The sequence below is a fragment of the Anomalospiza imberbis genome, chromosome 25 (genome assembly GCF_031753505.1).
Source record: "Anomalospiza imberbis isolate Cuckoo-Finch-1a 21T00152 chromosome 25, ASM3175350v1, whole genome shotgun sequence".
NCBI lineage: Eukaryota > Metazoa > Chordata > Aves > Passeriformes > Viduidae > Anomalospiza > Anomalospiza imberbis.
In genome coordinates this window covers 938,376-963,545 of record NC_089705.1, presented here as the reverse complement: position 1 = coordinate 963,545, position 25,170 = coordinate 938,376, and the positions used below count along the sequence as shown (strand labels likewise).

The following is a 25,170-nucleotide window of genomic DNA, read 5'->3' as shown; positions in this document are numbered from 1 at the left end:
AACTTATAAAAGTGTGAAAACCCGTAACCCCTGGTCCATTTTTGGGTGTAGCCCCTGGTGGGCTTCATCTGCTCAAAATGTACCTGAAGGCCCTTCAATAAACATGACTGCTTTTTATTCCCTTAATTCTGTCTGGCCTGTGGTTTTAGGTAGCCCCAAAAAGGCAATGACACCCTCTGCCATCCTCATCCTCCTCCTCCTCGCAGAGCCCAAGGCTGCTCCAGCAGCACTTCCAGGGAGTGATGCCTTTGCTGGTAGGGAACACCAGCTCCAAAGGGAGGAACTTGGATGCTTTGTTGCAAAAACAGCAGGGTGAGTTTGAGGTGAAATTCCTGGCCTCAGTTTTGTTCCTGAGGATTTCTGTAGGACAAAGCCCCGTCCTGCTCCTGATGGTCCTCTCCTGACACCCCATGCTGGACACAGCACTGGGGCTCTGATTTCCCAGCTGGATGTGCTTAAAAAGCCCCCCAGTTTTGCTTTCTTTGTGATTGAGAAACCCAAAGCCTCATGTGACTTTGTAGATGACTTCACACATTCAAAGAGCAGGAAGGAAGCCGAGCTGCTCTTGCTTCGCTTTCTGTGGGGTGGCTGCAAATCCAACCTCATTAACTCAGGAGTGCTCAGAGGGACCCGAAAATGACTGCCCAAACCCCCCCTGAGCCCGCCAGATGCTGCTGCTTCAACATCAAGACAGTGACAGTGGCCTTGGGGATCTTCCACATGGTGAGTCCTGCAAGGGGGCAGGGACAGGGAGACAGGAAAACAGAGGTGGAACCTCTCCAGGAGGCGCATTGTTGTGGGTTTGTTCACAGGGTTCCCTGACACTGGAATGTTCTCTGTTCCCAAGAGAAAAACCCAATGAGTTAAGAGGGATGAACAAAAGGCGGCGGGGGACAGGGAGAAGCAGAATTCGCTGCACTGGGGGAGGGCTTGAATGATTTTTTTGTGACTCTGCCAGTTGGAGAGAAACTCCCTCTGCTTCCTGTTTTTCTGCTCAGCGCAGGAGCTTCTACCTGAGTATCCAGAGCCTGCTGGGTGGGAATGGGCAGCACTGGCAGTGGGAATGTGGGAATGGGGCACTGGAGAGATTTGGGAGCTGGATGAGCAGAGGGTGATGGGCAGAGCTGACTCCTCTGGGTCTCTTTTGGTTTCCATTGGGATCATGGCCGTGTCTAGAAGCTGTTCAGGGCAGGGATGGAAGAGCAGGAGAGCCTGGAGGCCCCTCTCTCCCACGCTCCTGGCTGTACTGAGGAGCTTTAGATGTTTTCAGACACCCTGAGGATGTGGTTTCTTGCATGGCTGCATTATTAAAATAATCCCTGTGCTGCTCTGGGTGTGCACAGTCAGCGTTTGGGAGCCCTCGGGGTGGTAACAGGGCTCTCACAGGTTCCTGGGACAGCAGAGCAGGAGCTGGGGACCTGCAGCCTGCAGAAATCCCATGGGATCAGCTGCTGTGGCACTAGAAGGACATTCCATGGTCCCACCACAGCTCTGGATGTGCACTGTCAGGGCTGGGAGCCCTCAGGGTGATAATGGGGTTCTCACCACTCCTTGGACAGCAGAGGGAGAGTTGGCGATCTGCAGCCTGCAGAAATCCCATGGGAACGGCAGCTGTTGCACAGGAAGGACATTCCAAGGTCCCTCCTCTTCCCTGGAGCAGCAGGAGCTATACCATCCCTCTTGCCCTTGGAAAACAGGGTTATTTTTGGATAGGTCTTGTCTTACTCTAAGACCTATCACACAATAGCAATCATTTTCCCCCCTGCCTCTTCTCTCCCTTTCTGATGGGGCAGCTGCAGCTGGGCAGGGGAAGGGGAAGGGAAAAGGGGATTTATACCTTCACTGATTTGCTCCATCAGTGCTGGGGCTTTGGATCAGGATCAATTCCTGCTGCAGGTGCCGGGGTGAATCCCAGCCATGCTGGGTGAGAGCAGTGCCACCAAGGAGTTCTCAGGCTCTGTGGTGAGGTCTTCTCCTCCCATAAATCAGCTCTGCCTCACTGCTGATCTCTTCAGAGACAACTGGAATAAATCCTGGGCATTCTGGAGTAGACAGGGAAGGAGGAGGGGAGTGAGGGGAGGACGCGGGTGTGCGATCAGCAAAACTCCACTGGCTGTGGGGAGGTGACCTGCAGGTGACTTTCAAAGACAGCACTGGGGAGTTTGTCCTGTTCCTCAGGCCTCAAGGTGTTTGACAGATTTAAGATCAGGGCTGGAAAGCTGCTCCAGTGCAGGAACAGAATTCCCTTCCTGCTGCTCCTTGATTTGAGCCAGAGGAGCCTTGGGAAGCCGTGTCTGCACCTTGTCTGGCCTCAGCTGCACTCCAGCTCCTCTCTTTGGCAGCTCTGTAACTCACAGAGCAGAAATTCCCCTCTGGAACCCTCCCAGGTCCTGTCCTCACCTCTGGACACAACTCAAGTGAGCTCAGAGTGGGATTCACTGAGCTCTCACCAGGCTGGGGCTGACCGAGGGGTCCCACAGAGCCTGAGCTGCTTCTCCTGGAACAGCTCAACCAAGAAGGCAGCAGGAGAAGATGAAATGTTGTGAAAGGAAACCAAATGAGAACTCAAAGCACTCCTCACTTCATCCTCAGCTGCTACATGAGCCACTTGGAAATTCAAGAGAGAAAAGGAGAAGCTCTGACAGGGCAGCGTTTTTGGGTGGTGCTTTGTGCTGGTGTCCCAGAACACCCCAGCACCCAGAGCACCCTGTCCCTGTCCCCATTGGCCCCTGTTCCCCACGGTTTCAAGCTCCCCTTGCAGAAACCCCTGCTGTGAAGCAGAAGAGGAGCAGCCTCGCACCAGGGCCATGTGCACAAAGATAAATCAGCTGGAGATCAGGCAAGCTGCAAATATTTCAGAAAAAAAAGGCACAACATGGCCTCTAAGAGCAGTTTAACCCCTCTGCAGCTGCAGCAGGATTGCCCCCAGGGAATGGGGGCTCTGTGTGTCAGATTCTGCCTTCAAGTCACCCTAATTTATCTCCCTTGATTTAATGACTGGATTTATCTCAGTCCTACATTATTTCATAATATTCCATATCATGGAATCCCAGAATGCCTCAAGATGGAGGGACCCACAAGGATCCTCAAGTCCAGCTCCTGTCTCTGCCCAGACCCCCCAAAATCCCACCCTGGGCATCCCTGCAGCACTGTCCAAACACTCCTGGAGTTCTGGCAGCCTCAGGGTCGTGCCCATTCCCTGGGGAGCCTGGTTAGTGGCCAGCACCCTCTGGGGGAAGAACCTTTCCCTGAGCTCCAGCCTGACCTGCCCTGGCCCAGCTCTAGCCATTCATTTCCTGGGGATTCAGATTTCTTCCACCAAGAACTTTGAAGCTTCTTTTACAGACAGGCAGCAAGAAGATGGGGACTGCTCCAGAAGTTCTAGCTCTAGCAGATCAGGGAGGAAGGGTTGGAGAGGGGCTGGGAGTTGAGTACCGGGAAGTGAAATCCTCAGTTTTAAACCTGCATTTCCCTTTGCAATGGGAAAGGGAACTAGGTATTTTTCTGTCTGAAATGAGAAGTTTTTGGTTTCTGCCGGAGCTGAGGGTGGATCTGCAGAGGGAGTAGCTGAGTGAGGAGTGCAGGGCAGGCACCACATCCATCCTCCTCTGCCTTCCTCCCAAAAGGACCCTCTGCAGAGGGTTTATCCCCTTGGATGTGCATTCCCTGCAGGAATAAGGAAGGCTCCACATCCCAGCGTGCCAAAGCCAGCTACTGGAGAGGTGTCCTGTGCCGGCCTGGCTCTCCATGCCAAGGGAAAGGCCTGTAGGTCTCTGCCTGCTCACAGCTCAGTGCTTCTTTCTTTCTACACAAAATGGAAAATTTTAAACCAACTTTTGCCTTAAAAGTCTCCTGAGTCTCTGAGGCTGGGCTGGTGTTTCCTGCCATGTCCTTTTCTTGTGTGACTGCACTTGGTCTGGGTTGTGTGGCTCATTTCCTCACCAGCAAGGAAACCAGGGCCTCATTTTTCTCTGGCAGACATCAGAGAGGATTCCTCATGCTCAACTTCAGCCTCTTGATCTGCTGGATGGGATGGGGGAATTTGAGGTTTGCTGTCCTGCTCTCACCCACTCCTCTTTCAGAACAAAACTGATATTTAGGGCCCAGCTCATCCATTTTGCTCAGGCCTCCTTTTAAGTGGAACCTGAAAAAGCAATTTCTGCCCATATTTCCCAAGCTAGCAATTGAGGGGTTGGACCAACAGCAGAAATAAAGGAAGCAAAAAGTGTTTGGGAGCCTGAACACAAAACCACTCAGCCACCTTGCAGTCAGGTGTGATCTCCATGTGTCTTCATTAAGAGATCCCTCTCCTCCCAAGGGGCACCAGCAGCTGTAAAGACACTTTGGATCGATGCAATTTCATCCTTGACAGGGTTCAGAGCCGCCCTGGGAGCTGAAATGCTGTTCCATTAAGCTGAACTCGTGTTAACTTTGTCATGTCCTCGTGTAATGAGACCTGGATATTACTCTTTTTCTTGCCAGCTCATGAGCAAATTGCAAAGTTCATTTACTTAATTGAAAAAAAAGGGAAGACAGCAGAGTGAATCTTGAACAAGCTGATACCAGACAGGACCAGGGCAAAACTGACATATCCTTCCTTCTCCCTCAGACTCTGGACAGAATTTTAAAATCAGAGGGACAGGGTGGACAGGGGCTCCCAGTCCCCTCACAGCCCGGCGTGGCTGGGTGGGTGCTCGCTCTGGGAGTGCCACAGTTCTGGAAGCTGCAGCTGGGGCCTCAGAAAGTTGATGAATTTGGTTTGAAATTATTCTAGGTGTTCTGTGGCTGACACAGAGGCAGAGGGAGGGGCTGTGCTCAGCTCCTGTCACCTCCCAGCCTTGATTCCCCCTTTCTGGGGGGAGCTATGGGAGGCAGAGCCTTCCCTCCCATAGCTTCTTTGCAAGGGCAGCACAGCTCCTCTGGCTGGGCATCCCCGCTGCCCAAAGTGTGCCTGGATCCCTCTGAAAACCCAGCCCCATCCCCTGCCCAGACCCAGCCCGTGTGGCAGCTGGCTCTGGGCTCTTCCAGCAGCCCCAGTTTGCAAACGCAAGCCCAGACCACAGCAGTGCCACTTCCTCCTCGCCCGCGGCGCTGCTCGGGCCGTGGTTGAAGTGAAAGGTTGGTGCAGCTCTGGTGGAAAAGTTGTTTCAGCTCTGCCTGAGCTGGTGCTGATGTGGGTTGCAGATAGGGCCTGGCTTCTGCACCCCTGCAAGGCCAGAGGGCTCAGGGTCACGGAGAGGGGCAGCTGGCGGGACCCCAGGGTCACTGGTGCCACTCCCTGCTCCAGCAGGGCCATCCCAGAGCCCAGGGCACAGCAGGGTGTCCATGTGGCTCTGGAATGTCTCAGGGAGGAGACTCCAGCCCCTCTCTGGGCTCTGCTGGGGGCTGGCACTGCCCAGGGCAGTTCTGCCTCCTGGGCAGGGGCAGCTCCTGGGCTCAGGCCCTGCCCGTGGCTCTGGGGCCATCGCTGGGCCTGGAGCAGAGCCTGGTTCTGCTCTGCCCTCCTGCACACAGGGACACCCAGGGACAGACAGGGACAGACAGAGAAACCTTCAGGGATGGACAGAGAAGCTGTGTCTGCCCCTGGATCCCTGGCAGTGCCCAAGGCCAGGCTGGACACTGGGGCTTGGAGCAGCCTGGGACAGTGGGAGGTGTCCCTGCCCATGGCAGGGGTGGGATGGGATGAGCTTTCCAATCCTTTCCAACCCATGGGTGAATCCCTACCAAATGTAGGCAATGGTTCCCACATTTCCAATGGAGCAATATTCCTAAATATTCCCATGGATGGATTGGAGGCTGCTCTGCTCAGCTCAGCCCCCAGTGCAGGGTGCAAACCCCTTTCTCCAGAGCTTTCCCAGGAAATAACCCAGCAGGGAATGACCCAGCAGGGAATAACCCAGCATGTTCCATCCTTTCTGGGATTCCCTGATTCCATGGCGATCTCCTAAGCTGGGCTCAGACATCCCAGGGTGAGTGCAGAAGTTCAGGGCCAGGACTGAGCCCACAGCTCTGGACCTCCCTCCATCTCTCAGCTCATTAAACTCCGGACAGAATGAGCCCTGGAGGCTGGGGTTTGAGGGTTCACTTGGAAAACTTGGGGAAAACCATTCCAGTTCAATGTGAAATGGAACATTTGGAGATTTTCCTCAAATAATAAAGGGAGGAAAGTGATGGTTTTGTCAGTGGAGTGGCACAGCTGCACTTACAGGGAGATCTTTCATCTTTTTTGTGTTTCTTTTTACTCTTTGGAATACTGGTATTTCACTTTCCTCAACTCTGAAGCAAAAGGCAATTTAAAAACATAAAACCAGGATAAAAACCATTGAAACAAAACTCACTGCCTTTGTCATTTCTCCATCCTCCCCCTGCTAGCAGTTAAATCCAAAATATTAATAAACTGATAACTGTTGTCTCAGAATATCCTGGGATTTAAACCCTTTGTGTTTGGCTCACTTGGAGACTCATCCATCCAGCGTTCCCTGGAAATAAATTCACTGCTGGGAATTTGGCTCAAGGCCCCTGAATTTTGTTTTTTGCTTTATTCTCCAGGTCATGAGCATCCTGCTGCTGATCGAGTATTCCCTGGAGGTGGCCAACGGGAAGGGATTCTGCAAAGACCTGGACAAGGATTACTACAGAATTGGTGGGTCTTGGGAATGCTGGGAAGCAGCTGTGGGGCAGAGAGGGATCCCTCAGTCTTGCATTGCTCTCTCTGCCTTTTCCATCAAAGAATTTGGAATTCTGGGTCAAAAGCACAGGAAGGAATTTAGGCTCTCTGTGGGTTTTGCTTTAGGCCAAGGCTGTGTTGGAGATCAATGTGGAGCCCACAGAAGTTTTTATTTCAGAGGATCAGCCCAAACTCTGCAGCACCAGCAGAGTCCTTCAGCTCCCTCTGGAATCTCCTGTGGATTCCCTTGGCAATCCTGGTTTCCGTTCCTCTCCCTTTTCCCAGCTGTGGATCATTCCAGCCTCACACACACTCCTGACCTCCTTCACGTTCTGAGCATTTCCAGGGAAACACTGAAGTGTCACAGAACTCCTCAATGGACAGAGAGGACAAATCCCACCCCACACTAATCTCATGGATGTGTGGGCTGTGGGACACTGCCACCAACACACCAAGACCCCTCCATGCCATGGAACCATTGCCATGGAGCCATTTCCATGGAGCCATTCCCATGGAACCATTCCCATGAGCCATTCCCGTGGAACCATTCCCATAGAGCCATTGCCATGAAGCCATTCCCATGGGACCATTCCCATGGAGCCATTGCCATGGAGCCATTGCCATGAAGCCATTCCCATGGGACCATTCCCATGGAGCCATTGCCATGGAGCCATTGCCATGAAGCCATTCCCATGGGACCATTCCCATGAAGCCATTGCCATGGAGCCATTCCCATGGGACCATTCCCATGGAGCTATTCCTGTGGAGCCATTCCCAAGGAACCATTCCCATAGACCCATTCCCATGGAACCATTGCCATGGAGCGATTCCCATGGAGCCATTCCTATAGAGCCATTGCCATGGAGCCATTCCTATAGAACCATTGCCATGGAGCCATTTCCATGGAACCATTCCTACGGCTCTCCTGCCTCTCAACTGGACAGAGCCACACCACCCCTCCCTCCCCCTCTGACCCCTATTCCCAGATTTTCCCAGCCCCTGGTGTGTTTTTCCAGAATATTGGTGGCTGGAAGAGGCAGCCAAGCTATCCCAGAGCTCACAGTTCCTGAAAGATTGAATTCCTCCAGAAGGATCCAACTCAGATCCTTGCAAAGACCTGGGGCTGCCTCATGGGCTGCCATCTAAAAAAAACAAAGCCCTCAATTATTGCCCAACCAGGATGTTCTGCCGGAGCTGTTTGGAAACAAGTGCAGGGGGGTTTTCCTTTCTTGAGTCCTTTTCCGTGAAAAACCACAAGCTGAGAGAACCCTGGGAGCAAAAGAAAGAACCCAGGCCCCATCCCTGCCCTGTCCATGCCCATGGAGAGAAAACACAACACCTAGCAGCCAGGAATTGCTGTTCCCTGATTTTCCAGAGCTGAAAATTCCCTGTACATCAGGGAAAATGAGACTGGAGTACGGGTTCCTGCACATTCCAAACCCTCCTGTCCCCAGGACAGGAGTCAGAAATAGGGAAAATCACCACTCCAGGAATAGGCACTGCCTGGTGAAGTTATAAAAGCTGGCTTCAAGTTTTTCCAAGGAAAGAGGCAGCACTGGGATCCCCCAGGGCTGTTTGACATCAGCACTCAAAGGTTTGATTCATCCAGCAGAATCATGGAATGTCCAGACTGGAAGGGATTTTAATCACCCAGTTCCAAGGGGAAGGGCATCAGTGAGCAAAAAATGGGAATTTGGGTGAGTCCTGCTGATAGGAACCCAAGCAAGGGCAGTGCAATGGCTCCCATATTTCCCATGGAACAATATTCCTAAATATTCCTGAGGATGGGTTGGAGGCTGCTCTGCTCAGCTCAGCCCCCAGTGGAGGATGCAAACCCCTTTCTGCAGAGCTTTCCCAGGAAATAACCCAGCAGGGAATGACCCAGCAGGGAATAACCCAGCAAGCTCCAGAGCCAGGGCTGGGATCAGCCCAGGGAAGCTGGGAGCATCCATCCATCCATCCATCCATCCATCCATCCATCCATCATCCATCCATCATCCATCTATCCATACATCCGTCCATTCATCCATCCATCCATCCATCCATCCATCCATCCATCCATCATCCATCCATCCCCCATCCATCCATCCATCCATCCATCCATCATCCATCCATCCCCCATCCATCCATCATCCATCCATCCATCCATCCATCCATCCATCCATCCATCCATCCTCCATCCATCCATCCTCCATCCATCCATCCATCCATCCATCCATCATCCATCTATCCATACATTCGTCCATCCATCCATCCATCCATCCATCATCCATCTATCCATACATTCGTCCATCCATCCATCCATCCATCCATCATCCATCCATCCATCCATCCATCATCCATCCATCCATCCATCCATCCATCATCCATCCATCCATCCATCCATCCATCCCCCATCCGTCCATCCATCCATCCATCCATCCATCCATCCATCCATCCATCCCCCATCCATCCATCCATCCATCCATCCCCAATCCATCCATCCCTGTAAAACATGTTCCTACTTCCAATTTTTGATGGGAATTGAAGAACTTGATGCAAGTGTGACCTCAAGGGTTTCCTTCCTCTTTCAGGGTTTGTTTGTTTTGCTGTTTCATGGGGGGTTTTGCGTTGGTTTTGGTTTGGGTTGGGTTGGTGTTTGTTTTGGTTTTGTTTGTGGATTTGGGAGTTTTGTTTGATTTTTTTTTTTTTTTTTTTTTTTTTGGGGGGGGGGGGGTTGTTTGTTTATGTATTTTGGGTTTTTGGTTGGAGTTTTGTTTGGTTTTTTTTGTTTGTTTGTTTGTTGGTTGGTTTGGATTCTTTTTTGTTTGGGGTTTTTTGTTTTGTTTGTTTGTGGGGGGGGGGAAGGTTGAGGGGTTTTTTATGGTTGCGTTTTTTGGGTTTTTGTCCATGGTACCAACCCACCCCTGCTGCAAGCAGGGAGGATGACTCTTTTTCCTGGGAACAAACAGGAGGCAGACAGCTCATGGAAAGTTGTTTTCCCTTGGTTTTCCTTTTCTTTCCATCCCTTTGTGTTTGTGGGGTTGTGGAAGTTTTGTTTCTTTGTTGTTTTGTTGGGGGGGGTTTGATCCAGGTTCTGCTTGGAAAATCCAGCTGGGCAATTAGCTGGCAATGGCTGCATCCCAATTAATTAGGGATCCTGCCAGAAAGCTGGTGCAGGAGCCCGTGGAGAGAGAGAGAGAGGCAGGAAAATGTGGCTGTGCTGGATCTCAGAAAATCCTGGGATAAGGAGATAAATCCTCTCTGGGCAAACTCCTGAGTGCTGGTGCTGGACAAAACTAGGGAAAAGGCTTTGGGAATTTGGTATTTAATGGGATTGAGATTGGCTCCTTTAGGGAAAAGGCTTCAGGAGTTTGGGCTGTAATGGGATTGCAATTGGCTCCTTTAGGGAAAAGGCTTTGGGAGTCGGGCTTTTAATGGGATTGGGATTGGCTCCTTTAGGGAAAAGGCTTCAGGAGTTTGGGCTGTAATGGGATTGCAATTGGCTCCTTTAGGGAAAAGGCTTTGGGAGTCTGGATTTAATTGGATTGGCTCGTTTAGGGAAAAGGTTTTGGGAGACTGGGTTTTAATGGGATTGGGATTGGCTCCGTTAGGGCTGATCCCACAAAGGCTGAGTCTGGCTTCTTTTTAAGATCTGTTTTGGGTTTAGGTTGTTCCCTGTTAATCTTTGGCTCTTTGTGCACCACATCCCAGCCTTGGTTCTACTCCCCTGCTCCTCAAAGGTGGTGTTGTTGTTCTGCCTTGGAATTCCAATTGGAATTCTCTTTCCCACACCCGTGGGAGCAGAAGGAAAGCAGCAGTGGCTGCCTTTGGAGGGAGCTGCCCTTTGTGTTCCTGATTTTCTCCAGGAAAATGCCCTTTCCCCCTCTCCCTCGAGGTTTGCTGAGTTTGGGGGTTCTTTCTTCATTATTCATGGAGATTTCTTCCTCCTTTGGGTCTCAATTCCCACGGCCTAGGGAGGAGCAGCCATCAAAGAGCAGTCATCAGATCCACAATTTCCTTTCCTACCTGGGGATACTGTGCTCTCAGAGAACCCAGTGTTGTGTTTGAATGGATTTTATGTTTAATCATTTGATATTTACTGGATTATTGATCCCAGTCCCATCCCAGCACTATTCTGAATTCATGGAATCCAGACCTGCTCTGGAAAATGACATCAAGGCCACAATTTCTTTTCCTACTCAGGATATTGTGCTCTCAGAGCTCTCAGTGCTGTGTTTAATGGGGTTTGTGTTTAATCACTTCATATTTACTGAATTATTGATCCCAGTCCCACCGCAGTGCTGTTCTGAATTCACTGGGGTTTTATCAGGTTATGAGGAAAAGCTGTTTCCTTGCTTTGCACCATCACAGCCCTCCTTTCCAGGTGGAGGGTGAGTGGATAATTTGGATCATTCCCTGTATCCCACCCCTTCAGATGGCTCAATTCCCCCTCGAGATCAACTTTTTTGGTTTCCTGGCAGGTTGCAGCCTCCCCAGAGGGTTTTCCCCCCCCAGCCTGAGGAAGGAAGAGGCTCCTTTTGCTGGGGGGAGGAAGTTCTGGGCAGAGCTTCTTTGCACACTGAAAGTTTCCCATCAGCAAAGCTCATTTCTGGAGGAGATTTAAAGAGGAGACAGCAGGGGAATTGAAAATCCCTTTTATGTCAATTGAAATGAATTTAAATTGCATTTAAATGAACTCTGTCAGCAGAGGGAGGATGGGAGGGGTGGTGCCGCTGCTGCCACCTGCCCAGATGTGGCTCAGGAAGATTTTCAGCAAACCTGGAATTGTTCCAGAGCTTCTCAGTGACATTTTTAGTCCTTTCTGTAGCTGGGAGTAGATTGGTGTCCCTTTACCCTGGGGGGAATCTTTGCATTTCCCCCTAAACACAGCAAATGTCCAAATTCTGATAAAGTTACCATTGTTGGGATCACCTGCCTGAAAAACAGGTTTCTCTGCCTTGACATCTTTAGGAATGATTTTATCCTCTTGGCAACAAAAGCCCGCCCCCCCCCCAAAAACAACAACAACAAAAAAAACCCACAAAACCCAAAAAACCAAAACAAACAAAAAGCAAAACAAAAATAAATATATTTAATTAATAAATATTCACTGGAATAAAGAATATCCACTTATAGAAAGAGAATAAGGGATTATTTGAGGTCTGCCCAAGCACTGAAATCTTCCCTCACCAAAGGGGCACCAAAGCTCCAGGTGAACATTCAGAGCTGGGGGAGATGGAGATGAATTTTCCTGGGGAAAAAAGGGTGATATGGTGTAGTTAAAGATCTCAGAGCAGCTGGAATGTGACAGGGATTCTACAGGCACAATTCCCAGAGTTCTTTATGAAAACAGTGGGAGCGTGGTGGATAAAACAGAGTTAGGCACTGGATTTATTCATAGTTCCATGGAATATCCTCAGCTGGAAGGGACCCCCAAGGACCATCAGTCCTGTGAACCTATGGGAAGGATCATCTGCTTAAAAAAAAAAAAAAAAGAAAAATTAAAAGTTTGGCTCTTTTCTAGCAGAATTAAACTCTTTCTTTAAGCACTTAGGAATTGAAGAGCCCAAACTGGCCAGTGCTGATTTCAACTCAGGTGAAACAGAAGGAAAGGAGCTGGAGGAAGCTCTGGGAAAGGTTGTGCAGAGGCTGATAAAGAAAAACAGCAGAGTTTTGCCTCTGGAGAGGTGAATCAGCAGCAGGGCAGGCTGTGATTGCAGGAGGGAAAATTGCTTCCAGGCAAAGGTTGAGCAGGAACTCTGTGGATATAAAACATCACCCTCACACCCAAAGCAGCTGCTAAAAATCATCCTAAACCCCCTCACATGGCATTTTGAGGAGTCCCTTGCATCCCACAGCTGCAGAGTTGGGGGAAGAGATCCACCCTGACCCTCCCCAGTGTGAAAATTCCTGCTCTTCTCTGAGAGATTCTGAAGATCCTTCAGCATTTCACTGCTGGTTCCTTTATCTGCCTTTCAGCCTCTAAATAATTTTCCAGCTCAGGAAAATTAGGATATGAAATTTGGCTCAGAGCTAAGAGCCAAAATCTCTCTGGGTTTTTTTAATACTTCATTTTGTAGCCTGGGATATTTAGCATTTCAGGCCTTGGTTCCCTCAAGCTCACAACCCACAGCACCTGGTGGATACAGGAACTTCAAAGGGAGATGAAAAATGGGTGTAAAAAGGGAAAAGAGGGTTAATTCCAGCTGCATGGCAGTAATTCCTGCACAGACACAATTCTTTGTGCCAAGTTGAACCCTCCCTTAGGGGTGTGATGGAGCTGGGACATCGTTTGGTGATGTGGTGATTCCTTTTATAACTTTTATCCTTTTCAGCTGATATCACCACCAGTTTCCTGCTGATCCTCATGTTGTTTGCCATCAGCTTCCATCTCCTGATCGGGGTGCTCAAGGTATGTTCCCCACAAATGTTGGATGGTGCTCACTGGAATTGTGGTCAAAAAAGCAGGAAAACCACCCAGAATCACAAAATCACACAGGAAAAAAAAAGGCAGATAAAAATCACAGAATCACAGAATCACACAGGAAAAAAGGCAGATAAAAACCCCAGAATCACAAACTCACACAGGAAAAAAAGGCAGATTAAAAATGTCTCCTGGTTCCAGAGAGGGAGAGGGACTGGTTTGAAGCCTCAGGTTCCTGTGAAAAGCTTCAAACACCCAGATTTACCAAATCTGGGCAGCATTTCCATCGGAGCTGCATTTGAAGCTGCTAAATGAAGGAGATTTTATGATTTAGAAAGGTTTTCTTGCCTCATTTCCTTGCCCTGTTGCAAGTCAGGTCCCATGAGAGAACTGTCACTGCCCTGCTGCAGCAGGGACTCATTTCCCAGTGCAGGAGGAGGAATGACCAGGCCTGGGGCTGGAAACCTCAGGAGTCTGAACCCAGTTCTCCCTCCACAGAGGTGAATTTCATGGACAGCTGGATGACACCTCTGATGGGTAGTTCTAATGTCACGTAGTGAGAATTTACAGGAATTTTCCAAAGGGTGAAAAAAGTCAGCATTGATGCCCTGTTTTCTTTGGATCAGTGGTCACTGAAATCAGAAATTTCAGGGAAGTGTTAATTCTTGGAGCACCATCTAAGGTGCTCCATTCCAGGTGTTGCCAGCTGGTCTAATTTCCCACTTGGAATGGAAATAACCATTAAATATAATGGTTATATAATAAATAACCAGCACTGCTTTTCCTCCTCAGAAGAGGGAGCGGTTCCTGATCCCCTTCCTGGCTCTGCAAGTCATCGATTTCCTCCTAAGCCTCCTGACTATGTTCAGCTCCTACATCCAGGTGCCAGCGATCATCTCTGTGTCCTCCCTGGGCCACACGGTGGGTGACAGCTGCTACTCGTGGGGGCTCCTGGGTGGGTGACAGCTCCTCCTCCTTGTTGGAACCCTGGTCACTGAGAATTTGAGACTTTCTGTGCTTCCAGGCACTGACCCCCGGGAGAACACTGCACTGACCTGAGGCCATGGAGAAGGCTTCCAAAATGGAATGGCAGAACTGGGATTGTGGGTGTGGAGTTTGAATGGAAGTGTGTGATATCACAGGGTGGGAAACTTGGAGATTAGGGTTTTAGAATGTAGTAATATCTATAAAGCAAGATGGAGGTTTTGGGGCGGAGGCTGGGCCTTCTCCTTCTCCTTCTTTCTCCTTCTCCTTCTCCTTCTTTCTCCTTCTCCTTCTCCTTCTCCTTCTCCTTCTCCTTCTCCTTCTCCTTCTCCTTCTCCTTCTCCTTCTCCTTCTCCTTCTCCTTCTCCTTCCCCTTCCCCTTCCCCTTCCCCTTCCCCTTCCCCTTCCCCTTCCCCTTCCCCTTCCCCTTCCCCTTCTCCTTCTCCTTCTCCATGGGTTGGGGTGGTTTTGTGTAATTGGATAAAAAGCCCGCACTGTGGGGCACGGGTGGTTGGTTATTGGGTTAAAAGTGAAAATAATTCAGGTGTCGTTTCTTAATTGGACACTTTATCCCTAAAAGAGAGACAAACAGTTCCATTTTCAGTGTGTTAGAGTGCAGAACTCGGGGTTTGTGAGACTGTGACAGAGATAAGAACTGATAAACATCTGAGTCCAAACGAAAAATACTGTCTGGCGATTTAACCCCGGCCCTGGCAGAAAATATGCGTGGAATGGAGGATCGTACCCTTGGGGTGGTTCTTCATGGAATTATCTAGTTTGGAATGAAGGATCTTTACCCTGGGCTGTGGTTTATCATGGAATCCTTTAGGTTGGAAAATGCATTAATGGTCCTGGAAGGTTGGAATGAAGGGTCATTACCTTGGGCTGTGGTTCTTCATGGAATCCTTTAGGATGGAAAAGACCTGTAGGATCCTGGAAGGCTGGAATAAAGGATGGTTACCTTGGGCTGTGGTTCTGCATGGAATCCTTTAGTTTGGAATAAAGGATCATTATCTTAGGCAGCAATTCTTCATGGAATCATTTAGGGTGGAAAAGACCTTTAGGATCCTGGAGGATCCTAAAGGATCATTACCTTGGGCCGCCGTTTGTCATGGAATCCTTTAGGCTGGAAAATGCATTTAGGGTCCTGGAAGGTTGGAATAAAGGATGGTTACCTTAGACTGTGGTTCTGCATGGAATCCTTTAGGTTGGAGTAAAGGATCATTATCTTAGGCTGCAATTCTTCATGGAAAACACCTTTAGGATCCTGGAAGGTTGGAATGAAGGATTGTTACCTTGGGCTGCAGTTTGTCATGGAATCCTTTAGGTTGGAAAATGCATTTAGGGTCCTGGAAGGCTGGAATAAAGGATTGTTACCTTAGGCTGTGGTTCTGCATGGAATCCTGGAAGGCTGGAGTAAAGGATCGTTATCTTGGGCTGCAATTCCTCATAGAATCATTTAGGGTGGAAAAGACCTTTAGGATCCTGGAAGGTTGGAATAAAGGATTGTTACCTTGGGCTGTGGTTTGTCATGGAACGCTTTAGGATGGAGTAAAGGATCATTATCTTGGGCTGTGTTTTGTCATGGAATCCTTTCATTTGGAAAAGACTATTAGGATCCTGAATCCAGATGTGAGGTGGTTTCTCCTGGTTAGACAGGATGCAATCCTTGGAGGCGGAAGGAAACCAGTGGCAGCTGGGATATTTATCTTCCCCTGTTTTGAAATGTTGATTTTCTCCTGGCTTTGAGGGAGGTGGCTCTGGGTGTGCCCCCGACAGGAGGGGTCTGCTGGAGATAAACTGAGATTGTCACTGCTCTGGCCAGAGGCTTCTGTGGAGCTCAGATGAAGCCCCAGGAACAGTTTGCTCACTCTTTGTGCCAGCAGAAGGGAAGGTTTGCATTGAATTTAAGGGAATTTAGTGGCTTAGACTCCATGTGAACAAACCACAGGCTCTGTGTAAGCTGTGAGTAGTCTGCAGAAGTGACCCAATCCTGTGATTGTAACCCAATTCCTGTTCCCTCAGCAGGGCCACGCCAGGACTCCCCTGCTGGCGCTGCAGCTGCTGGATTTCTGCCTGAGCATCCTCACCCTGTGCAGCTCCTACATGGAGGTGCCCACCTACCTCAGCCTCAAGCCTGTGGACAGTGGGGTAGGTCTGGAGCCAGCTCTGCTCATTTCCCACACTGGGAACTCCTATAAATTCCCATTCCATGGCTGTGAAGCTTCTCTGGAGCATCCCAAACTGCTCAATTTGACAACAAATTGTTCTCCCCAGCACTGCTCCTGACTGACAGCTCCTGTGTTCCTTAAAAATAAACCTTGTTTCTCCTTGTAGGGATCTGAGGGATGCAAATTGTGGAGCTGCCTGCATGGAAAATGCCTCAAATTTCATCTTTATTAAACAATCTTATTTAATAAGTCCCACCCCAGTGTTATGAACAGATGGAATCATCACATTCCTAGGGAAGGATGGAGACACTGATTTAAGGCCCTGGGATCACGGTCCCAAGTTTCTCCCTCCAGAGAAAAGAGCAGGAAAATCCCAGGCTGGTGGCAAAAGTGGAAATTAAAATTTTAAAAGTCCATTTAAACAGGGCTTTGCCCAAGGAGTGGAAACAGCAGGAAGAAAACAATACCCCTGTGATCCTGCTGCCAGTGAAAATCCCTTGTTCCTTATTCTGCCCGAACCTTGAACCCCTCTCTGTGGGTGCCCCTGGCAGAGGGAACTAGTGTTTTGGGCTGAGACCTGAGTGTTCTGGGCTGAAACCTCCCTTTTCCCCCAGGGCTCTTTGCCAGCCCTGGAGAAGCTGCCAGCGGAGGAATACACCAAAGTGATGATCACCTTCACCATCGCCTTCGTGGCTGTGCTCATCCTCAAGGTAAGGACTTCCTCCTCTGAAGTGAGGCTTCCCCAGGAAAATTCAGCTTTAATTCTCTCCCAAATCTGCCTTGCTGGGCTCTCCTCCGGTGTGGGAAACTTTGAGATAAGAAATGCTGACTTAGAAATGCTATAGAATAGACATTGTTGAGAGAGAAGTGAAACTAGAAACAAGTTTCAAAAGATGGCCTTGCAAATAAAACTAGATACTTTGGAGAAGTAGAACTATGAAAGATGCATTGCAGTAGGACCCATGAGGGCTAATTTTAGGTGATTGGCTTTAAGGCATTTACAGCATAGTGTGGCTAAAGCTGATAGGCCAAGAAACGCTTATAGTGTATTGTAATTAGGAAATAATTGGCTTCTGATTGTGATGATGTGAATTTTAACATCTGTATTGTCTCACCCTTCTCATGAGACTGAAAATTGAATAAAAGTTTTTAAAACACCTCTCAGTTACCCCATCTCTGGGTCAGAAAAATCTTAATCCAACACTTGGGCACAGTGGGAGCTGTGCCTCCATACAGTTTATCCAAACCTCTGCCTTTACTTTTCTGTGTGAGTTACCAAGCAAAATCGCTCTTACATCCCCAAATCATCGCTGTCCATTCCTGTCTATAAGGAGAAAAAGGTTGAAAAAACCATAGCAAAGTCCTCTGCTGTAAAGTGCCCAAATAAATGAGATTATTGAGCTGCAGATGAGATCTTTCATTGGGTGAGTGGCTGTGTCCTCTCTGATGGGAGCAGGGTTCTGCACCCTGATACTCCCAAAGTTCATTAAAACCAGGAGCTAAACCCTGCTGGTGCCTCAGGAAGCTCCACTAGAGAGGGGCTTTATTCTTCTATTGCTTCAGTGGCACAGAGAACTGATTTTTCACCTTCAGCCCCATGAAGAAAGCCATAATCTTGCAGGTACTTGGACAGAAAGTGCTGCTTGTGAGCTGGAAACCATTTTATCTTCTGAGCCCTCCAGGTGGGCCAGATAAACCAGTGGGGAGTGGAGCGTTGTGTATGGATGCACTCAAGGCACGGCTTTAAAATCTCTTTTAATATTTGCATGGAATGTGCAGCTGGAGTGAAGATAACCCCAAGCCCCAGCTGGCAGGAATCTCCCTGCCCTGGCAAATGGATTAATTGGAATTTTCCACAGCTTTACCCACAAAATGCTGGACTCGCAATGGGTTTTTGTGTTGGGGTTGTAAGAGGAGGGATGGGGTGGGATAATAAAACTCCAAAAAGCCACCAGGACCCCCATCCTTTAATCCCTGTGCCAATCCCTCTCCTCTTCCATGGGTAACATCCCATGGAATTCTCTCCCTGCAGCCTCCCAGCTCAGGGCAGCATGGGGCTGCTCTGCATTACCTGTGGTGGCAGAATCAGTTCAAAATTCCCTGGAAAAATATTCCAAGGGCAGGGTGATGCTGCCATTGCACCATTAGGGCAATTCCACTCTGCACCCATGAGTGATCCTAAATCCATGGGGTGGTGGGGGTGGGTTGGAGGCACCTTTAGGTTCCTCTCACTTCCACTGTGCCAGGTGCTCCAGCCTGGCCTTGGACACTTACAGGGATGGCAGGTGGACAAATATTCCAATAATCTTTATCTCACTTTGGAGTCATAAAGGCCTCCAGTACCACAGGGATAAGAAAGCAGAAATTAAGGGGAATATAACATTCCTTGTGATTTTGATTTATTTCAAAACCAAAATCGGGAAGTGCATTCCTTGTTGTATGATTTTAATTTATTTCAAAATCGAAATGGGGGAATGCATTCCTTTGTTGTATGATTTTGATGCATTTCAAAACCAAAATCAAGGACTGCAGTCCTTTGCTGAGTGGTTTTTATTTATTTCAAGACCAAAACTGAGGAATGCATTCCTTCCTTGTACGATGAAAATCAGGGAATTAAGTCCTTTGTATTATTTTATTTCAAAGCCAAAATCAGGGAGTGCATTCCTTTGCTGTGTGGTTTTTATTTACTTCTTAGATTTATTTTTTAGATTTTTTAAATATTTCTAGGATTTTTTTCATGGATGAGTGGAGGTATTTATCCAGTTTCTATGACAGCTCCAGATTTGCTGTCTGGATGAAGAGGCTTTCGAAGCAGGAAGGGTTTTGCAGCATTCCTAAAAGATGCTCAAAGTTTGGATTTACCTCCAATCTCTGAAATGTTGAGATTGATTTTTTCAGCTCAGATATTTCATTGATTTTTTTTTTTTTTTCCTCTTTTTCTTGGCTTGGTGCCAGCACAAAGAGCCCTCATTGTCCTGGGCATGCTCAGCTGCACAGCCCGGGTTTGGGATCTGTGGCTCCCTGTGTTCCCTGAAAATCCCAACTGCTCCTGAGCACGTTCCCAGGCCAATACAAACACCAGGCACACGACTCGTACTGCTTGGAGCAGGGAAAATATTGATTTAACAGGGCCAGCCCCACAGACCCTGCTTATTTCCCTGAGCCACAACCCCTCAATCAACCCTTTTTCCTCAGAAAATGGATAAATATCCATTTATTGCATGGATAAATCCATGGGGTGCCAGGAGGTCCTGTCAGGGAAGTGCGAAAATGGGATTTTGCTGAATGAAAGGATTTTTGGGGCAGTCCTTGGATCTCTGTGGTGCCTCTGGTGCTTTCTTGAGGCAGCCAGAGTTTGTAACCTGCTCCAAAAAATTACATCAAGACCACGATTTCCTTTCTTACCTCGGGATATTGTGATCTCAGAGGTCTCAGTGTTGTGTTTGAATGGATTTTATGTTTAATCATTTGATATTTACTGGATTATTGATCCCAGTCCCATCCCAGAGTTGGAATGGGATTATTTTATGTTTAATGATTTGATATTTACTGGATTTCCAGTCCCACCTCAGTGTTTTGAATTCATGGAATCCAGACTTTATAAACTGCTCTGAAAAATGATATTAAATCCACAATTTCCTTTCCTATCTGGGATGTTGTGCTCTCAGAGAACTCAGTGTTGTGTTTGAATGGATTTTATGTTTAATCATTTGATATTTACTGGATTATTGATCCCAGTCCCATCCCAGCGTTGTTCTGAATTCATGGAATCCAGACCTGCTCTGGAAGATGACATCGAGGCCACAATTTCTTTTCCTACTCAGGATATTGTGCTCTCAGCGCTCTCAGTGCTGTGTTTAATGGGGTTTGTGTTTAATCACTTCATATTTACTGAATTATTGATCCCAGTCCACTGCAGTGCTGTTCTGAGTCCATGGAATCATCGCATTCCCAGGGAAGGACAGAGATGCTGATTTAAGGCCCTGGGATCATGGTCCCAAATTTCTCCATCCAGAGAAAAGAGCAGGAAAATCCCAGGCTGGTGGCAAAAGGGGGAATGCCCTTTCTGCCCTGCAGTGCCATGGGAAAAAATGCCCTTTTCCTTCCCTTTTCCCTCTTTTCCAGGCCTACATGTTCAAGTGTGTCCTGAGCTGCTTTAAGCTCATCAAAGCCAGCAGGAGGGATGAGGAGAAAGTGGAGCCACACGCAGTGGAACAGGTGAGGAAAAGTGAATTTACCCCGAAAGTGGAGCCAAAACAGTGGAAAAGGTGAGGAAAAGTGAATTTACCCTGAAAGTGGAGCCAAAACAGTGGAAAATGTGAGAAAAAATTAATTTGTTCCTGGAAGTGGAGCCACAAGCAGTGGAAAAGTGAATTTTCTCTGGGATAACCCAGCCCTGCAGCTCCGCCTGCAGAATTCCTACAGCAAAGGGATCAGCCAAAAATCCCCCAGGAATTGCACTACCACTTCCACAAGAAGTGGAAAAGGGGTGTAAAAGTGAATTTATTCCTGAAAATGGACTCAAAAGCAGTGGGAGAGATGAGGAAAAGTGAATTTATTCCGTGAACAGGAATCCTTTAGACTGCTGATCCTTATCTCTCCTTTTTTTTTGGGATCTGAGAGAATTTCCAACCCTTCAAATCCCCAGTAGCAAGTGGTAATAATCAGCTTTTAATTACAATATATCCATTTAATTTTACTTCAACATAAAATCTTTAAAGTCAATGTGCAAGGAAGGTGAAAGTCAGGCATAGCAGCTAAATGGGAATGGATTCCCCGTGACCCTGATCCAGGAATTTGGGGTTAATTCCATCTGGATTTTAGTTTCCTTAGCTAAAAGTGTTTAAAATCAGCTTTTTCTTCACTTTTCTGTCTGAGAGTTTGGGATTTTCAGTGTTGTAAGGATGGGTGGGAAGGAAAAGGGGAAGGACATGGAATGCTGAGGACTGGGAATGCTGAGGGATGTGGAATGCTGAGGGAAAGGGAATGCTGAAGGGATGGAATGCTGAGGGACGTGGAATGCTGAGGGATGTGGAATGCTGAGGACAGGGAATGCTGAGAGGATGGAATGCTGAGGGATGTGGAATGCTGAGGACTATGAATGCTGAGGGATGTGGAATGCTGAGGGATGTGGAATGCTGAGGGATGTGGAATGCTGAGGGATAGGGAATGCTGAGGACTGGGAATGCTGAGGGGATGGAATGCTGAGGGATGTGGAATGCTGAGGACTGGGAATGCTGAGGGATGTGGAATGCTGAGAGGATGGAATGCTGAGGGACATGGAATGCTGAGGGATGTGGAATGCTGAGGGATGTGGAATGCTGAGGGACATGGAATGCTGAAGGGATGGAATGCTGAGGACAGGGAATGCTGAAGGGATGGAATGCTGAGGGATAGGGAATGCTGAAGGGATGGAATGCTGAGGGATAGGGAATGCTGAGGGGATGGAATGCTGAGGGATGTGGAATGCTGAGGGATTGGGAATGCTGAGGGGATGTGGAATGCTGAGGGATGTGGAATGCTGAGGGATAAGGAATGCTGAGGGACATGGAGTGCTGAGGGATGTGGAATGCTGAGGGATCAGGAATGCTGAGAGGATAGAATGCTGAGGGATGAGGAATGCTGAGGGATGTGGAATGCTGAGGACAGGGAATGCTGAGGGGATAGAATGTTGAGGGATGTGGACAGCTGAGGGATAGGGAATGCTGAGGGATAGGGAATGCTGAAGGGATGGAATGCTGAGGGACATGGAATGCTGAGGGATGTGGAATGCTGAGGGATGTGGAATGCTGAGGGACGTGGAATGCTGAGGACAGGGAATGCTGAGGGGATAGAATGTTGAGGGGTTGGGAATGCTGAGGGATAGGGAATGCTGAGGACTGGGAATGCTGAGGGATAGGGAATGCTGAGGGAAAGGGAATGCTGAAGGGATGGAATGCTGAGGGACGTGGAATACTGAAGGATGTGGAATGCTGAGGACAGGGAATGCTGAGGGGATAGAACGCTTAGGGATTGGGAATGCTGTGGTTTGGCTTTTATCTCAGCCAATCTGCTGGGCCCTGTCTTGCCAGCAGTGGTGCCCCAGCTGTGCACCTCTGAACAATTCCTCAGCTTTCCTCAGGAATGAGGCTGGGACTCCACACATTCAGGAGCCTTGGGACATTTATTGTCCAGGGACTGGGGGCAGCACTGGCACAAGGTGGATCCAAACCCTGCTGGCCCCAGCTCTGCAGGATTTCTGCCCTTTGTGCCCTAAATCCAAAAGTGGTTCTTTGTCCCTGGTTGGAACCAGGCAGAGGAACCCTGATTTGCAGAAAAAAGCAAATCTACAACTTGTAAAAGTTGTAAAGTTGGTCTGATTTATTTCAGTGTTGGGCGCATGCGGGATAGCTCCCCCAAAGGACAGTGCACCTCTGAGAATTCTTGAGTCTATTTTATCCACTAACCTGTTGCATATGCATAAAGTTTCAGGACGGGTTCATGCATATTTATTTCCTAGCCCCAGTTCGTATTAAAACTGTCTCATCAGTTTTTATGAGCCTGTGCAGTTCTCTAGTAACGTCGTCGTAACATCGCTGTGTCTGCAACTTAGCTTTAGTTTTCTTTCTAAGGTTGGTGGGGTCCCTCCTTATCTCTCTTTAGTTTAGAAACTTGTATTTCTTTAAGTAACTTTAATTTTTTTTTTCTGTAGGCTTTTTGTGAGCACAGTAAGTTAGTAGATTAAATAAGTTTAGCAAGCTATAGACTAAACAAGTTACAACAGCACTCTTCAGCTAAATCTAAATTAGTTTCTACTTTAAGTTCAATTTCTAACTCTCTGTCTCAACCCTCCAGGATGAAATCCCTGTGATCCCATAAGCTTTGATCTCTTCCAGGCCGTGCTGCCGTCCTATGAGGAAGCCCTGGAACTGCCTTCCAAGGATTGTCCCCCTCCCTACGTGACCATCTGAGCCCAGCCTGGGGGAGAGCTGGCACTGGGTGCTGCTGGTGCCCACCCCCCTGCAGAGCCCCAGTCCTCACCCAGAGCAGTTCCCAGCTTTTTCCAGCCACATCCTGCCAGGGAACTGCTGGAGCCTTGTCCCGCTCTGGCACGCCAAGTTCCTGACCCTGGCACCTCAATTTCCTGGTTCTGGCACTTCCATTTCCTGACTCTGGCACCTCAATTTCTTGACCCTGGCACCCCAAGTTCCTGACTCTGACATCTCAATTTCTTGACTCTGGCACCCCAAGTTCCTGACCCTGGCACCCCAAGTTCCTGGCTCTGGCTCTGGTTGCCATCCCTGGAATCTGGGATTTGGCTGCTGTGGGTGCAGGGTTGGCCTGAGTCCTGCCAGCCTTTCTCTGTGCCACAAGGATGGTGGATCTCCTCTGGCTCACTCTGACCTTTAGGAAGTGGGATTAAGGGATTGTCGTGGTTTAGGGCAATTCTGGGAGAAAAACTTCTAAAGGGGTTTCTTCTAGAAAAACAAATTCAAGTGGTTCCTCCCCTAACTAGTTCAAGAAAAAGATTTCCTTGGAGAAAAGTGGAAAAAACTGCTTATTTAATAGGCAAAGCATTCACCAGCACAAAAAATGAACAATGTTAAACAATAAAACCTCTCGCTGAGAGGTTCTGAAGAGAAGACAAACTCAAAAAGTCCCTCCGTGGGCTGTAGCTCAGATCACTCAGTCTCTTATCAATTCCTTACCAGCCCCTGCGGTGAAAATGGAAAATGGAAATATTCCATGAGACATGGAAATCCTATGTCAAACTATGACAGGGATGAACAGGGAAGGAATTTTCTCAGGGATAACCCAGTCCTACAGTTCGACCAGCAGAATTCCTACAGCAAAGGGAGCAGCCAAAAATCCCTGGGAATTGCAGCCCTAACCCTGTTTGCTTGTGGTGATTGACAGCCACCCAGAATATCCAGCTCTGCCTTTTCATACCCGAGTGGGTGCATTTTTCTGTGCCTTTATGTCGCTTGGAAGATGAGTTTCAATTAAAATAAAAGTGTTAATGGCTTTCAAACTGTGAGTCTGCTTTCTGAGGGTGTCTGATTGCTGAGTGAAGGAAGAAATAATTTGATTTCTAAAAGAAATTAGTGAGCAAAAAATGCTGCTTTGACCTTGGCCTGATCTTTCTCACACTTGTGCTGCTTGCAAAGGAAAAGCTGATATTTCTGTTTCAATTTCCTCTCAAAACCTGCCTCTCTGCCTTATCAGCAGGGACAAGGATCTGTGGCCTGTTCACCAGTGACTCTGCTCAGCTCAGGCCCTGCAGATGTCACTGATGGTGCTGCTGATGTCCCTGGAATTCCACACCTGCTCCCCTTTCGGGATCATTTCCTGCTCTTTTCAAACATCACAGTAGGAAAAAAGTGGCATTTTCTCAGTCTTAAATAAAGTCTCCATTACAGCCTCATCCAGAGCTCAGATCACAGCCCGGGGGGGCTGCTCCACCCTGAACCACCACAAACCAGGCTTCAATGGAATATTTAACAGCAAACTTCAATGGAATATTTGCAGAGGATGAATAAGAAATGTGCTGCTGCCCCTGCTCTCTTCACTCGATATGCATTTCTGTAATGGGGACAAAGAGGATGATGTTGATTGTATATTTTCCAGCTGATTTTCCCATTAAGGGGGGGGATAATTCTGTTTTTCTGTGCTCCATCTCCTTGTTCTGGGCACCAGGATGCTCCTCAGCAGACCTGGAGTCCGGAAGGGTGCCCCAAATGACATCTCAGTGGCTCCAGTGCTTTTAAACATGTTCAGAAATCTCTCCCAAAAGCTCAAACCGGACCAATCCTCCTAGCAGAAAATGCTCTTCCTCCTAGCAGTTGGCCCCTATGTCTGCCAATTGTTTAACCAAAGAGCAACCAAATTGTGCAACCAAAGAGCAAGAGAGCAACAAGAAATTCAACCAGAAAACTTTGCAGGAGAGCCCAGATCGCTGCAGC

At 48.3% G+C, this 25,170-nt stretch overlaps 1 protein-coding gene across 3 annotated transcripts; it reads left to right on the top strand.

Moving 5' to 3' along the window:
- The first annotated feature begins 523 nt into the window (after positions 1-523).
- LAPTM5 (lysosomal protein transmembrane 5) lies at positions 524-24,245 on the top strand. Of its 3 annotated transcripts, none has more exons than XM_068172899.1 (8): positions 524-723; positions 6,550-6,643; positions 12,985-13,061; positions 13,866-13,994; positions 16,083-16,208; positions 16,843-16,938; positions 20,354-20,446; positions 23,104-24,245. In XM_068172899.1, exons 1-8 carry the CDS (start codon positions 637-639, stop codon positions 23,176-23,178), a joined length of 777 nt encoding a protein of 258 aa, XP_068029000.1. In that variant the 5' UTR covers positions 524-636; the 3' UTR covers positions 23,179-24,245. The 3 variants fall into 3 exon arrangements, with proteins under 3 accessions (XP_068029000.1, XP_068029001.1, XP_068029002.1); XM_068172900.1 differs by having other exon boundaries at positions 531-723; positions 16,086-16,208; XM_068172901.1 differs by lacking the exon at positions 524-723 and adding an exon at positions 5,094-5,118.
- The last annotated feature ends 925 nt before the right edge of the window (positions 24,246-25,170 follow it).